General features: G+C 38.1%; 1 protein-coding gene across 1 annotated transcript in view; it reads right to left on the reverse strand.

Moving 5' to 3' along the window:
* The window catches only part of LOC106084940 (thioester-containing protein 1 allele R1), a 36,932-nt gene that overhangs the window by 16,566 nt on the left and 2,608 nt on the right, over positions 1 to 17,758 (reverse strand). The window contains exons 3-5 of the mRNA XM_013248919.2: positions 8,725 to 9,545; positions 1,570 to 1,834; positions 1,234 to 1,513 (exon numbers count right to left, since the gene is read on the reverse strand). Of these exons, the coding sequence (XP_013104373.2) occupies positions 1,234 to 1,513; positions 1,570 to 1,834; positions 8,725 to 9,545 (1,366 nt within the window). The remainder of the gene's footprint in view (positions 1 to 1,233; positions 1,514 to 1,569; positions 1,835 to 8,724; positions 9,546 to 17,758) is intronic.

Raw genomic sequence — 17,758 nt, forward strand, 5'->3', positions numbered from 1 at the left:
GCCATGACGATAAGGAATATATATACTTTATAGGGTCTTAGACGCCTACTTCGAGGATTTACAAACAGAATGACGAAATTAGTATACCCCCATCCATTGGTGGAGGGTAAAAAAAGTTGAATATCCCCGAAACCAGTGGAGATAATTTATATCTAAAGTTGATTTTATGGTAGGGATTTTCCTGATGTTCTTGTCAGGCGTATAGCGCTATTGTGGCCACCTACCTGAATGTCGGAAAAATGCAAAGTCTTGGGCCCAATATCAAAACCTAGCCCTCTTCGTGGAAAATGCTACGAAACTCGCATTTGGATACAAAAAGCATTCTCCTATGAAGCATATATAGAGGTATCGAAAGAAAAGAGAAGAGAAATTTCATCTTTTCCATAGGAAGAGGAGAAAAAGAGGATATAGTGAGCGAATCAAAATGCTATGGAATCAGAATAAAGTCCAAAAAATTCTACCAAAGAATTCAAACCGATGGCTTGGTAGCGGCATTTGACACATTTCGTACATGTGTACAAAATGACCCTTACGGCACTTAAAATAAGGTATTCATAAGTTGAGTTATGAGGAAAGAGTAGAGGAAAAACACTATATCATAGGATAGGATAGGATAGGATATAGTGTTTGGTGGTGGGTTCCCGAACCTTGGGAACCCACCACCGCGTTCGACCGCTATCGTAATTTCGACAGACGGAGGTTCGGTCGGACAGACATGGATAGATCGATTCAGAATGTCGAGGAGATCAAGAATATATATAGCACTATCCAACAAAAAAGTATTTTGAAAAACGAACTATAAATGAAGTTTTGGCGTCCCGAACAATTTTTCGAAATGCCGAAGTGACCAACTTCAGAGGCGTCCGGACCATCTAGACCTTGAAGATTTGCAAATGATCTCGATAACATTTTTAGCCATTTCAAATTTCAAAGAGTTATCACTATCCGTTCACAAACGGCATATATTTTTACTAGTTTCTCTCGCTTTCTCCCACTGTAGCCATCCATTTCGTACTCTGTTATAAAGTCTACGGACCTCTTCCCAATATTGCGAATCACCCCGATCACCCAGGGTATTTCTAGGACTGATTTATCTTTGACAACACTCGCAATCCTTTTGTAATCTATGCTATAATATTTGAATTAAAGTTAAATCTCAAAACAAATCTTAATGAAATTTATCAATTGATTTACGATATTGAAGTGTTTATTTAACAGGAGTTGTAAACTTACGAAAAACGTGCACTTCGTACTTGGCATTTGTCAATATAAACACTCCTGCGCTGTACCCAGGAGTATGCAAATACTCATGTGCACTTAGACGTTGAATATTATGTGATCTATCGTACAACAGATCTGAAATAATGTTATTCTTTTGCAAAATATTATCCGAATTGAGTAGTAGAACGCTTTTGTCAACAGCTATTATGGAAACCCGAGAATTCGGGTTACCCTTTACGTTCAGGGTTATGTTTTGGCCTGGCTTCACATTAGATGCTGCAGTTATTGCTAACTAAAATTAAAATAAATTGATATTCTCGTAATGAATGCCTTCATGAATTATCTTACCTTATTGACAAAATTGTGTGGCAGGCGGATTGTGAATTCGCAATAATGCAGTTGATCACCAACAATATAATAAACAAAAAGATACGAGTCAGGTACCATTGCCATAGTGGCTTGAATGCGAAATGTATGTGAGTACTGATTTGACGGCAACTGAATATATTCCTGGCGTACAATATTGCCATGACTTGTTAGAGTGTATATCATGTAGGGAATAGTATGATTGGCGGAGACTTTAAGTTCAAGCGGTTCAGAAAGATCGGCAGAACTGAAAATAGAAAAAAACAAGTTAAAAGGTTCGGCCGGGCCGAACTTTGGATACCCACCACCTCGGGTATATATGTAAACCCACTTTCGCCTCAATCTGGTGAAAATTGGATAATTTATGCACCCAAATTCGGCACGGACATTGCGTGGTCTAATAAATATAAGTCACTGTTGAATTTTGTATTTCAAATTTCAACAAAATCGGTTAATAAATAAAGCTTTTGGGAGCTACAGACCTTAACCGGCATATCGGTCTATATGGCAGCTATATCTACCTACAGTCCGATCTTTACCATCTTTGGATCGGATGGCGGGTGGCCTTAAAGTACTAACTCTTTTAAATTTCAGCGAAATCGGATAAAAAATACAGCTTTTATGGGCTTCAGACCCTTTATCGGCAGATCGCTCTGTGTGGAAGCTATATCTAAATATTGTCCGATACAAACCACATTTGGGACGGATGTCGGGAGACCTGAAACAACCCGGTGTTTCAAATTTCAACGAAATCAAGTAATAAATAGAGCTTTTATGGGCTTCAGACACTTTATCGGCAGATCGGTTAATATGGCAGCTATATCTAAATATAGTCCCATCTGAATCACATTTGGGTCCTATGTTGGGAGGCTTAAAATTACTCACTGTTTCAAATTTCAGCGAAATCAGTTAAAAAATGAAGCTTTTATGGGTTTCAGACCCTTTATCTGCAGATCGGTCTATATGGCAGCTATATCTACATATAGTCCGATCTGTACCATATTTGAGTCGGATATTGAGAGGCTTACAACTGCGCACTATTCCAGATTTAAGCAAAATCGGATAAAAAATAAAGCTTTTATGGGCTTCAGACTCCTTATCGGGCGATCGGTCTACTAGGCAACTATATCTAAATGTAGTCCGATCTGAACCATAATTGGGTCAGATGTCGGGAGGCTTAAAATAACCCACTGTTTCAAATTTCAACAAAATAGTGTAATAAAAAAAGCTTTTATGGGCTTCAGACCCTCTATCGGGAGATCGGGGTATATGGCAGCTTATCTAAATATAGACCGATCTAATCCATATTATATCCATATATGTTTCAAATTTCAACGAAATAGTGTAATAAAAAAGCTTTTATGGGCTTCAGACCCTCTATCGGGAGAGCGGGGTATATGGCAGCTTATCTAAATATAGACCGATCTAATCCATATTCAGGTCAGATGTCGGGAGGCTTAAAAATAACTCACTGTTGCAAAGCGAAATCGGTCAATAAATAAAGCTTTTATGGTTTTCAGACCCTTTATCGGGAGATCGGTCTATATGGTAGTAGTCCGATCTGAACCATGTTTGGGTCAGTTGCCGGGAAGCGTTAAACTACTAACTGTTTACAATTTCAGCAAAATCGGATGAAAAATAAAGCTTTTATGGGCATTAGACCCTTTATCGCAAAATCGGTCTATATAGCAGCTATATCCAAATATGGTCCCCTTATATACCCTTATATACCCTCTTTCCTACTGTGGTGGGTATAACACGTAAAAGCGTGCTAAGTTGAATCTTATATACCCTCCACCGTGGATCGCATTTGTCGAGTTCCTTTCCTGGTATCTCTATTTAGGCAAACAAAGGATAAAAGATAAGAATTACTATGCTATTGGAGCTATATCAAGTTATGGTCCAATTCGGACCATAATTGAACTGAATGTTGGAGACCATAGTGGAAGTCATGGTGTAAAATTTCAGCCAATTCGCATAAGAATTGCGCCCTTTAGAGGCTCAAGAAGTCGAGATCCCACATCGGTTTATAAAACAGCTATATCAGGTTATGGCCCGATGAACCATACATAGCTTAGTAGATTGAAGTCATAACGAAACAAGTCATGCCAAATTTCTCGCCAAATCGGATAGGAATTGCGCCCCCTAGAGGCTCAAGAAGTCAATATCCCAGCTCGGTGTATATGACAGCTATATCAGGTAAGAAAATATTTGAACTATACTAAGCACAGTTATTGAAAGTCATAACGAAACACGTCATTCCAGATTGGTTTCTATGGTAGCTATACCAGGTTATGGACCGATTTGAACCATACTTAGCGCAGTTGTTAGAGGTAATATCAAAACACTATGTGCAAAACTTCAGTCACATCGGACGAGAATTGCGCCCTCTAGAGGGCGCAAGAAGTCAAGACCCAAGATCAGCTTATATGGCAGCTATATTAAAAAATGGGACCGATTTGGCCCATTTACAATCCCAATCGACCTACACCTATAAGAAGTATTTGTGCAAAATTTGAAGCGCCTAGCTTTACTCCTTCAATAGTTAGCGTGCTTTCGAAGGACGGACGGACATGGCTAGTTCGACTTAAAATGTCACGACGATCAAGAATATATATACTTTAGAGGCATATTTCGAGGTGTTACAAACTGAATGACGAAATTAGTACACCCCCATCCTATGGTGGAGGGTATAAAACAGGAAGAATGGAGAACCCGAGCAGGGGGTAAAGAAATTCCCACCCCACGCTATCACGGATGTACCTACGCCGGAGCTTATGGCACCACCCGTCGGAACCATCCAGTTTCTTCAATAAATCTCTCTCTACGAGTACCTCTGATAGGTGTCCTGAGATTTGTTCACCCAGATCACTAGTTCATCCAGATCACAGAAGAAATGGCTCCCCAGAAAGCAGAGCCTACGCCCCTGAATACCCGGACATAATTGTGCAGTATTCCCATGCACGCCGCCATGCGGCCTATAGCACACTGTCCGGTTAAGGTACCGGTTATCGAACGCCAGCAACTCCATCGTCCTCCTCCGGTCGATGACAAGCCAGATTGCCTTTGCAGTCTGGCAACCATCCACCCAGACCCATCTCGCCACCGACGCCGCCCTGGCCATCCGCTCTACTGTGTTCAGTAGCTCGACAATTGGCACGTAGCCAAGTGTGGTGGCTGGTCCGCCCGGCGCAGACGAACCCCTCCTTGCGCACTCGTCCGCCCTCTCATTTCAGGGAATCCCCTCATGTCCGGGAATCCCCTCATGTCCGGGAATCCCCTCATGTCCGGGAATCCATGGCAGCTTTACATCGTGAACCCGGAACCTATCCGGGGACAATTCGCCTCGCATCTCGATCCCACCATCCTCGACCCCTAGACCTTGAGCGCAGCCACACTCTCCACATAAATTCTGAGTTTTGAGAGCGATAAATTCCTTACCAGAATTTACCTTGCTGCTACTGCAATGATAAGACCTCTGCCTGAAATATCGTACACTCGGCCAGCAGTCTTGGAGAGATACCGATATTGAGTGCGTTAGAGTAGACCCCCAATCCAGTCCCTGAACCCTCTTGGAGCCATCTGTATAGATTGACGTCTCATCCTCCTTAAGTAAAGCAATCGCCCTCCATTCATCCCTCCCAGGAAAACGAATCGCGAATGCCCCCACTCCAGTCGGCACTGATGCCAAGTAGTCGAAGATCCTCCTAAGTCCACCCTTCGTATCCATAACACCCAGAATGGAACTGTGGTCGCAACCATCCTCCTTCAGCATGACTTCAAGGTCAGTCTGAATGGGCTGCATATCCAGCATCGCCTCGAGGTCAGCCTTCGGTGCGGATCTCAGTGCCCCTGTGACCCCGACGCAGGCTAGTCTCTGGACTCTCTCGAACTTCCTCGCACGTGTGCTCTTCTTTACGGCCTTTCACCATACCAGTGCTCGATGGAGTCATCCCTATGCGTTCACAAATGGCATATTATACCCTCCACCATAGGATGGGGGTATACTAATTTCGTCATTCTGTTTGTAACTCCTCGAAATAATCGTCTAAGACCCCATAAAGTATATATATCTTGATCGTCATGACATTTTAAACCGAACTAGCAATGTCCGTTCGTCCGTCCGTCTGTCTGTCGAAAGTACTCTAACTTTCGAAGGAGTAAAGCTAACCGCTTGAAATTTTGCACTAATACTTCTTATTAGTGTAGGTCGGTTGGGATTGTAAATGGGCTATATCGGTCCTCGTTTTGATATAGCCGCCATATAAACCTATCTGGGATCTTGACTTCTTGAGCCGCTAGAGGGCACAATTCTTATCCGATTTGGCTGACATTTTGCATGAGATGTTTTATTATGTCTTCCAACAATTGTGCTGAGTATGGTTGAAATCGGTTCATAATCTGATATATCTGTCATATAAACCTCTCTGGGGTCTTGACTTCATGAGCGTCTAGAGTGCGCAATTTCTATCCGATTTGGCTGAAATTTTGCACGACGTGTTTTTTGTTATGATTTTTAACAACTGTATTAAGAATAGTTCAAATCGGTCCATGATATAGCTGCCATATAAACCCATCGGGGGTCTTGATTGTTTGAGACATTAGAGGACGCAATTATTATCCGATTTGGCTGAAATATTGCATGACGTGTTTTGTTATGACTTCCAACAACTGTATTAATAATGGTTCAAATCGGTCCATAATCTCATATAACTGCCATATAAACCGATCTGGGGTTTTGACTTCCTGAGCCACTAGAGGGCGCAATTATTATTCGATCAGCTAACATTTTGCATGAGATGTTTTGTTTTAACTTTCAACAACTGTGGTAGTAATGGTTCAAATCGATCCATAACCTGATATAGCTGCCATATAATTCGATATGGGATTTTGACTTATTGAGCCTCTAAGGGGCGCAAGTGATTTGGCTGAACATTTATACAACGGATTCTCTCATGATCTTAAACATACGTGTCGAATATGGCACGAATCGGTTTATAGCCTAATACAGCTCCTCTATAAACTGAACTCCCCATTTTACTTATTCAGCCCCTAAAGTGCGCAATTCTTCCTAGATTTGGCTGAAATTTTACACAATGACTTATATTCAGTTTAGTTATGGTCCGAAATAAACCAAATTTGGTACAGGCATGTTTTTCGGCCTAGAGATGAAGCCTATTGAAATTGGAAAAATTGGTTCCGATTTAGATATTGCTGCCATATATATGTTCGTCCGATTTGCAGTAATAATGCAATAAAAAGGTCATTTGTTAACCGATTCTCTCGAAATTTGGCGGGAAGGTTTTTTTTTCGACTGCCAACATTACTGGTGAATTTCATGGAAATCGGTTCAGATTTAGATATAGCTCTCATATATCGCCCGATTTTCTCTCCTAGAGCCACTGCCAACACATTTATTGACCAATATTGCCAAAATATTGCACAACGCTTTCCTCGATGACTACCACAATATACATAGAGTTTGGTCAAAATCAGATTTAGATATAGCTCCTATATATATGTTCGTCCGATTTGCAGTAATATTGCAATAAAATGGTCTTTTGTTAACCGATTTTCTCGAAATTCGGCAGGAGGGGTTTTCACTTAACTCTCAATATTACTGGTTAATTTCATGGAAATCGGTTCAGATTTAGATATAGCTCTCAAATATATATATCGCCCGATTTTAACTTCTAGAGTCCCAGTAAGCGCATTTATTGATCCATCTTGCCAAAATTTTGCAATACGCTTACCTTAACGTCTCCCACAGTATCTGAGGAGTTTGCTCGGAACCGGTTCAGATTTTGATATACCTCCCACATATATGTTCGTCCGATTTCAAGTAATATTGCAATAAAATGGTCATTTGTTAACCGATTTTCTCGAAATTCGGCAGGAGGGATTTTCTCTTAACTCTCAATATTACTGGTGAATTTTACAGAAATCGGCTCAGATTTAGATATAGCTGCCATATATATATATCGCCCGATTTTCACTTTAAGATCCACTGCAAGCGCATTTATTGACCAATCTTGCCAAAACTTTGTACAACGCTTTCCTCGACGACTACCACATTATCTGAGAAGTTTGCTCGAACAGTCGGCACCGACTTTTCCCTTCCTTACTGGTTTTTTACTAGTTTTGTTTTTCGATTTTCTTCCACTGTGTAATGTTTAGATATATCTGTCTATCTACAATTTGTCTGTAGCCCATATAAACCGAAATTTATTATCCGATGTCGCTGATATTTGATGCTATTAGGCCTTCCAATACGCGAACCGAATACTATTTAGATCGGAGCATATTCGAATATAGCAGCGATAAAAACCGATCTGTTGATTTAGAATCTTCAGCAAACAAAAGCCACATTTATTGCCCAATTTCGCTTAAACCTAGAAAATGTGAACTCCACTAGGTGCCCCGCTGTTCGAATTGAATGTGGTAGTTATGGGGCCAGGTTTCGATATAGCTTTCATAAAGATAGATCTGCCGATATGGGGTCTTAAGCCCCCAAAAGTTTCATTTATAACCCGATTTCACAGTGAGATGCAGTAGGCCTCCCAATATCCGAACCGAATATGATAAACATAAAACCATATGTAGATATTGCTGCCATATTGACTGCATGTATTACCCGATTTCATTGAAATTTGGAACATAGAGTTGTATTAGATCTCTCTTGATATGCTTGCCAATTACGGTCTAGATCGGATCGCTGCTACATAGACTCGATCTTCCGATTTAGGATCTTATTCTATAAAGTGCGGATTCTTTTACATGATTTCTCTGATATTTTAAAATGTGACTTGCCGTAGGCTTCCCGGCATTTGAACCAAATAAGATAGAGATCGAACTACATATATTTGGATACTATGTATATGGTGGAGCTTTAATAAAGTAAGATAATAATTATCCATGATATGAAACTTTTACAGGATTATTCACAAAACTAAATGTACATTTGAAATAGGTTAATTAGACAGTTCTATAAAGGAAATTTGTGAAATGAACCTATTTCATATCTATATTAAACTTTGTGAAAAAGGCCTTTAATATTTGACCTCTTCTTATTTGAACTATTTAATAATTATTTAAGTTAACATTGTTAATCGCATATTTCACAAACAATCGACTTACCTTCTGGGACTCATTTTAATTTTACAGTTGGAGTCATCGATCGCATAACTGGATCTCTCCACAAACAAATTGTTAAATGTGAATTGCGTATCCTTGTAATTAAATCCAAACGTATCAGTAGTTTCGTATTCAAATTCAAATACTGCTACGCCATTTTCATCTAAAAGTGATGACAATTTCTTTTCTTTCATATGCATAAAGACCGGCGTTGTACGATCTCTTACAGGAGTCCCATTCCAGTTTTCCACATGAAGTTCAAAGCGATTCGGTTTCTTATCGCCAAATCCGATTCCAGAGTCGGGTACAAATAAATTGTAGCGACCATATTGAAATTGTACTTCGCTCTCAGCACTCGCAGTGACATTTGTGTGTTTTTCCCTTAACGTCGCCACTATATACAACTTCCAAGAATAACTTACATCTTGTACATCAAAAACCACCTCAGTTTTTACCTCGCCATCGCCGATTTCAACAGTTTGGTTTTTTGCATACTTAAAGTCTCTTGAGGACTCTAAGACGGAAACATCCACAGTACCTTGAACGTATTTGCCATAGGTATATTTACCATAGATAGTAGCTCTCAAAATGTTATCCTTATTCCACATGTATCTATCGTTTTCAATGTGTACACTAAACTTGGGCAGAACATATTTCATCACCTTAAATCTGTAGTTCTTGTCCATGTTGTATTTGCCGCTTATGTGAACTGTGATAGTCCATTCACCCAAAATTGGTTGTTTAGACAGCTGGAATTTTGCTGCATAAACACCACGATCCAATTGTATATCCTTAAATTGCTTGATACGATTTTTTTGTGCATCCTGTAGTAGTAAAGAGATGAAAAAGATGTCATTCATTAGTGAAAAAGTGAGACTCAATGTTTCCGGTTTCAGTGACATCGGGTTATAAATGCAGCTTTCATGGGCTCAAAGCCCCAAATATGCAGAACGCTCTATATGACAGCTATATCTGAACAATATTATACCCTCCACCATAGGATGGGGGCTATACTAATTTCGTCATTCCGTTTGTAACACCTCGAAATATGCGTCTTAGACCCCATAAAGAATATATATTCTTGATCTAGCCATCCGTCCGTCTGTCCATCCGTCCGTCTATCTGTCGAAGGCATGCTAACTTTCGAAGGAGTGAAGCTAGCCGCTTCAAATCTCGCACACACACACTTCTTATTAATGTATGTCATTTGGGATCGTAAATGGGCCAAATCGTTCCATGTTTTGATATAGCTGCCACATAAACCGATCTAGGGTCTTGACTTCTTGAACTTCTAGAGGGAGCAATTCTTATCCAATTTCGCTGACATTTTGCATGAAGTGTTTTGGTATGACTCCTAACAACTGTGACAAGTATAGTCTAAATCACTTCTTAACCTGATATAACCGCCATATAAACCGATCTCCCAATTTGACTTCTTGAACCTCTAGAGGGCGCAATTCCTATCCGGTTTAGCTAAAATTAAGCATAACGTGTTTTGTTATGACTTCCAACTACTGTGCTAAATATGGTTCAAATCGGTTCATAACCCGATATAACTACCATATAAACCGATCATGGGTCTTGACTTCTTGAGCTTCTAGAGGGTGCAATTCTTACCCGATTTGGCCGAAATTTTGCATGTTTTTATACCCTCCACCATAAGATGGGGGGTATACTAATTTCGGCATTCTGTTTGTAACTACTCGAAATATTCGTCTGAGACCCCATAAAGTATATATATTCTTGATCGTCGCGACATTTTATGTCGATCTAGCCATGTCCGTCCGTCTGTCCGTCCGTCCGTCCGTCCGTCTGTCTGTCGAAAGCACGCTAACTTCCGAAGGAGTAAAGCTAGCCGCTTGAAATTTTGCACAAATACTTCTTATTAGTGTAGGTCGGTTGGTATTGTAAATGGGCCATATCGGTCCATGTTTTGATATAGCTGCCATATAAACCGATCTTGGGTCTTGACTTCTTGAGCCTCTAGCGTGCGCAATTCTTATCCGATCAGAATGAAATTTTGCACAACGTGTTTTGTTATGACATCCAACAACTGTGCCAAGTATGGTTCAAATCGGTCTATAACCTGATATAGCTGCCATATAAACCGATCTTGGGTCTTGACTTCTTGAGCCTCTAGAGTGCGCAATTCTTCTCCGATTGAAATGAAATTTTGCACGACGTGTTTTGTTGTTATATCCAACAACTGTGCCAAGTATGGTTCAAATCGGTCCATAACCTGATATAGCTGCCATATAAACCGATCTTGGGTCTTGACTTCTTGAGCCTCTAGAGGGCACAATTCTTATCCGATTTGAATGAATTTTTGCACGACGTGTTTTGCTGTTATATCCAAATATATTGAAATCGGTCCATAACCTGATATATTGAAATCGGTCCATAACCTGATATAGCTGTCATATAAACAGATCTGGGGATTTGACTTCTTGAGCTTCTAGAGGGCGCAATTCCTATCCGATCTGGCTAAAATTTTGCATGACGTATTTTATTTTTACATTTTTACAACTGTGTCAAATAAGGTTCAAATCGGTTTATAACCTGATATAGCTACCATATAAACCGATCTGTGATCTTGACTTCTTGACCCCTAGAGGTCGCAATTATTATCCGATATGCCTGAAATTTTGTACGATGGATCCTCTCATGACCATCAACAAACGTGTTTATTATGGTCTGAATTGGTCTATAGCCCGATACAGATCCCATATAAATCGTTCTCTCTATTTTACTTCGTGAGCCCCAAAGGGCGCAATCCTTATACGAATTGGCTGAAATTTTACACAGGTCTCCAACATATAATTTAATTGTGGTCCGAACCGGACCATATCTTGATATCGTCTTAATAGCAGAGCAACTCTTTTCTTATATCCTATTTTGCCTAAGAAGAGATGCCGGGAAAAGAACTCGACAAATGCGATCCATGGTGGAGGGTATATAGGATTCGGCCCGGCCGAACTTAGCACGCTTTTACTTGTTACTTCTCATAACTGCGTAAGTATGGTCGAAATCAGTTCATATCCTGAAATAGCGTGGTGTTTCCCGATATAACTGCCATATAAACCGATCTTGGATCTTGACTTCTTGAGCTTCTAGAGGGCGCAATTTTTTTCCGATTTGGCCGAAATTTGGAATAAACAGTTTTTTTTTACTTCTAACCACTGTGTTAAGTATGGTCTAAATTAGTCAATATCCTGATATAGCTGCCATATAAACCGATCTCCCGATTAGACTTCTTGGGCTTTTAGAGGGCGAAATTTTTATTTTTGTTGAAATTTGCATAACTTCCAATAACTTTTCTAAGTATGGTTTAAATTGGTATATAACCTGATATAAACCGATCTCCAGTTTAACTTTTTGAAACTCAATTTGCTTGAAATTTTGGAGGAGGTGTTTTTCTATTCGAAAAAGTCGGTCAAAGAACTTGACAAATGCGATCCATGCGGGAGGCTATATAAAATTCGGCCCCGCCAAACTTAGCACGCTTTAATTAACTCGCTACTTCAAATTTCACCGAAATTGGATAATGAAAGCACCTGTTACCGTCTTAAGACCCTAAACCGATTTGTCGGTTGTAACGAACCACCACACGGGCTCTACTTCCTCTGGGAGTGGCTACCTCCTTGCCCCGGCCGCGCTCAGTCTTGGGGCAGTTCTTTCCCTTCAGAAGTAGACTCGGTTTCGCAAACATAAAAGTAAAATAAGGTAGCTCTTGAAAAGGATAGAGGTAGAAAATGAAGTAAGGAAATAGAAAAGGGAGAAATAGGAAGATGATGTTATTACTACAGGATGCAGTTATTGATCTCGTAACTGCTCAGCTTCCCACCCTACCATGCTGAATTCCAAGTTCTTTCAGCCCTTAAATAACCTCCTCTACTTAAAGACCATCACCTTTCACAAATGAACGGATAATGCTTAGAAATTCATTACAATATATATTTAAAATTAATCAAAACAATAGTAAAAAGTGATGCTATCAATCATATTAAGATAAGAGGAAATATTAATTGCAAATTTGATAAAAAAAAACTAGTAATAATTATTTTAAATGTTAAACAAAAAAAAAAAAAAAAATTAAAACAATTAATAAATGAGCAGAAGAAATCTTTTTGATTTCTATGATTTTTTAAAGTGTACTAGTTGTAGGTATTTGAGCATATGCAAACTAAATCGCGAATGTAAAAATAAAATAAGGACTCACCCGTTAATTCAACGTTGTCATCAGGCCTGTTGACTGGGAGTTATTCATTGTTTTGGCAGCTGAAATTCTTTCTTTTTTTTTAAATTTAGTTTGCTGAGCTCACGGTTTGTATAAAATGTTGTTAAATTATTTCGATAGCTAATTCATTAAGTAGAATTTTTAAATTAGGGTTTCTTCCATTTAAAAGACAGCATTTGGTTGCAAAATATTGTTAAATTGATGGAGAACATCCTTATGTGATATTGGCTTCAATGAATGCCCTCCTTAAATAGTTGCCATTTGATGGGGAATTCCCGCTTTAGCGGCAATTCCAAATAGATTTACTAATCAGATTTACTATTTTTGTTGCGTCCGGTTATACAAATTTTCCAAAGTCCAGTTAAAATTATATCGTCAAATCCTTGTGTAGTTTCGTAGAGATTCTTCTAGATTTCCTTTTAAAATTTTCAGTGGTAGGTAAAATATTGCCTCACAAAAATCCTTTAGAATCTTCTTGAACGATGTGGAACACGGCGATTTTCCACAAAAACTGAAAGCCAAAGCTTCTTTTCTAACGCGCTATTTGACAAAATTGTAAAAAAATCTTAGAATTTTCTTCGTTTTAAATGAAAAATTCTAATAAAATTTTAAACAAAAATTAATTATTTTCTGTCCTTTCCGAACAACGTCTTGACAGTTCAAAGTTTCAAATAAAAATCAATCGAAAATTAGTTGTTTGAGTATAAAAGAATTTAGAAATCTCTAGTTTACATTCCAAAGCCTCTGTGAGTCTAACGAAAAAAAAACTTTTCATGCAGTATAAATTTCCTCATCCAAATTGTTAAAATTTATCAGTCACAAATAATAACACGCTCAAAAAAAAAAAAAAAAAAAAAAAAAAAAAAAAAAATAATGTCTTGCCTTATTGATTCGATTACTAAAAACTCAAATTTGTAATCATCATTTTGAAATTTAAAATCAACGTTAACTATACCAGATATACTTTGGTTCTGACCATCTGCTGTCTTAACGTTTCCATGGGCTTTCTTGAATCCTGGTAACTGTTGCACCTTATGACACAAATCACCCCCAATAACGCTCTTATTAGCCCCGCTGTCTAATAAAGCAAAGTATAGTTTATTGTCGATGGTAATAGGGATATATGGTCTAGTATCATTCTCCTTTGTAGTTATAGATGCGATGGTAAATTTTCTAAATGATTTCAATCTTTTCCAATATGTTTGTATACGCTTAGAATTTCGTCTCAGTCTTGCATTTCTATAGTAAATTTGTGTAGGTCCGGTTGTTTTAAGTCTGAGTAAATTATCTTCTCTCTCGTCTGGGTCTTGTGTTGGTTGTGAATTCGAATAGGGAGATATGTTCCCTATTTCCTTGGATATGGTGACGGATGTCCACTCTTCTTTTGAGGGACACCCCTCTGGACATTTCCCGACTCCCTGCATTTAGGACAAGTAGGCCGATAAGTATTAATTAAACCACAACCATAGCAGAAAATTGTTCTGTCCTTCATACAAGATTTATATGTATGGCCGCTTTCATGACAATTCCAACATAGAACTTCTCGGTGGACTTCCATCACATCTCCTTGCTCGGAATCGTCGCTGCCCTGAAGATCTTCATTACCAACTTCAGCTATTTGGCCCTTATCACGATATCGGCCCCATTTATTTGCTGCTTGAAGCTCTGTGACAAACTTTTCGTGTCTCCTAACCGATTTCCGAAGCTGTGAAACACTAGAAACTTCTAAATGAAGCAATTCATGTCTTATCTCTGACCTAAGGTTGCGAATTATTGTTTCACACAGTTCCTCATCTGTCATGGGCACCCGAAGTCGATCGGCTATAGACATTATGGAGTCATAGAATTCATCAAAGGTCTCATTGTGTCTCTGCCTCCTGCGTCGGATATCGTCCTTTAGATCGAAATCGTTGAACGAATCCTTGTACTGAGTCTTCAATGATGCACACAAACCTGACCATTCAACAGCATCATTCTGCCGATGGTATCTCCAATACCATTCCAGTGCCTTGTGCTCAAACAGAATATGAATATATTTGCATAATAATTCATAATTACCATTTAGAGTATTAGTGGTCATAATATTCACCCTATAGATAAATTCTTCGACTGGTATATCCTTATTATAACCTGAGAAAGATAACTTCCAATTACGGATTGTATTCATAATCTTCTCAGGACTATCTTGTAATGTATCCAAGCCTGTATTTCTGACTGATCCAGATCTTATCACTGGATTCATATTCTCATTAGGTACAGTAGCACTTCTGTTCAAATCCAACCCCTGAACTAATCTCTCGAGTTCATTTGCAATAGAGGACGAAATTTCATCACGCATTTCAGAAATAGATTCTGAAACCAATAAACGGATTCTTCTTTCATTTCTTCTCACGTCACTGGCAGATGGTGCCCTAGCACGATCTGTCTGCGAATTCCTACTCCTGCTCCTACCTCTATTTTCCTCTTCAGGAGGGGCAGCATTATCATCTATCACGTTAGAAGCATTCGGTTGTGCTTCAATATTAGCACTTCTGTCCCTACTTCGTGTAACAGGCATTTTGTATGTGTGTAATTTTCTGATTCGGATTTAAGATATAGCCTTAACTGACAAAATGCAACCAGCGCAAAAAAAAAAAATTAAAAAAAAAAATTGACTTTTATATAATGGCAAAACTTATTCAGTTGCTACTCGGAAGAAGGTACTTTAAAGTAGAGGTGTTAAGTTGCAGTAACATCATCATAAGTAATAAGAATATTGCATATCAAACTACAGGGTACGTTTCCAGCTTAAAACCAGAAAGCATAAATCCACTATAATTTGAAAAATGCAGTTAAAAATATTCTTGAACCATTGTAGTGGCAACAAAACGATATGAAACCATCCTATAAAGTCCAGACTACAATAGTACAAAAATGCGAAGGTAGATTCGAAAGTAAAAAGAAAGATTTCTTTAAACTATTGCAGCGGTAAATAAACGATCTGAACCAATTAATAAAGTCCACCACAATTGCTTAAAGAAATTTTGATAGCAAAGAAAGAAAGAGAAAAAAGATATAGATTAAGATTAAGATAGAAAATCCTATAAAAGTAATATGGTACGAAATTCGCAACAGCAAAAGTTGAAAGTCTCAAATTCTTTTAAAAGATTTAAGTTTTAAAAGGAAAATAAATATAAGGGACCAGCATTAAGGTGTCAAATTACTGTTTAACCAAAAATCTAGGATAGCTAGATAACGGCCAGTTGCGGCCCTACGTTGGGCGCCATTTAATTTATGTAACGAACCACCACACGGGCTCTACTTCCTCTGGGAGTGGCTACCTCCTTGCCCCGGCCGCGCTCAGTCTTGGGGCAGTTCTTTCCCTTCAGAAGTAGACTCGGTTTCGCAAACATAAAAGTAAAATAAGGTAGCTCTTGAAAAGGATAGAGGTAGAAAATGAAGTAAGGAAATAGAAAAGGGAGAAATAGGAAGATGATGTTATTACTACAGGATGCAGTTATTGATCTCGTAACTGCTCAGCTTCCCACCCTACCATGCTGAATTCCAAGTTCTTTCAGCCCTTAAATAACCTCCTCTACTTAAAGACCATCACCTTTCACAAATGAACGGATAATGCTTAGAAATTCATTACAATATATATTTAAAATTAATCAAAACAATAGTAAAAAGTGATGCTATCAATCATATTAAGATAAGAGGAAATATTAATTGCAAATTTGATAAAAAAAAAAACTAGTAATAATTATTTTAAATGTTAAACAAAAAAAAAAAAAAAAAATTAAAACAATTAATAAATGAGCAGAAGAAATCTTTTTGATTTCTATGATTTTTTAAAGTGTACTAGTTGTAGGTATTTGAGCATATGCAAACTAAATCGCGAATGTAAAAATAAAATAAGGACTCACCCGTTAATTCAACGTTGTCATCAGGCCTGTTGACTGGGAGTTATTCATTGTTTTGGCAGCTGAAATTCTTTTTTTTTTTTTTAAATTTAGTTTGCTGAGCTCACGGTTTGTATAAAATGTTGTTAAATTATTTCGATAGCTAATTCATTAAGTAGAATTTTTAAATTAGGGTTTCTTCCATTTAAAAGACAGCATTTGGTTGCAAAATATTGTTAAATTGATGGAGAACATCCTTATGTGATATTGGCTTCAATGAATGCCCTCCTTAAATAGTTGCCATTTGATGGGGAATTCCCGCTTTAGCGGCAATTCCAAATAGATTTACTAATCAGATTTACTATTTTTGTTGCGTCCGGTTATACAAATTTTCCAAAGTCCAGTTAAAATTATATCGTCAAATCCTTGTGTAGTTTCGTAGAGATTCTTCTAGATTTCCTTTTAAAATTTTCAGTGGTAGGTAAAATATTGCCTCACAAAAATCCTTTAGAATCTTCTTGAACGATGTGGAACACGGCGATTTTCCACAAAAACTGAAAGCCAAAGCTTCTTTTCTAACGCGCTATTTGACAAAATTGTAAAAAAATCTTAGAATTTTCTTCGTTTTAAATGAAAAATTCTAATAAAATTTTAAACAAAAATTAATTATTTTCTGTCCTTTCCGAACAACGTCTTGACAGTTCAAAGTTTCAAATAAAAATCAATCGAAAATTAGTTGGTTGAGTATAAAAGAATTTAGAAATCTCTAGTTTACATTCCAAAGCCTCTGTGAGTCTAACGAAAAAAAAACTTTTCATGCAGTATAAATTTCCTCATCCAAATTGTTAAAATTTATCAGTCACACGGTCTATATGGCAGCAATATGTAAATATGGTCCGATATGGGCCATGTTCGGTTT

The sequence above is a fragment of the Stomoxys calcitrans genome, chromosome 3 (genome assembly GCF_963082655.1).
Source record: "Stomoxys calcitrans chromosome 3, idStoCalc2.1, whole genome shotgun sequence".
Taxonomy (NCBI): Eukaryota; Metazoa; Arthropoda; class Insecta; order Diptera; family Muscidae; genus Stomoxys; species Stomoxys calcitrans.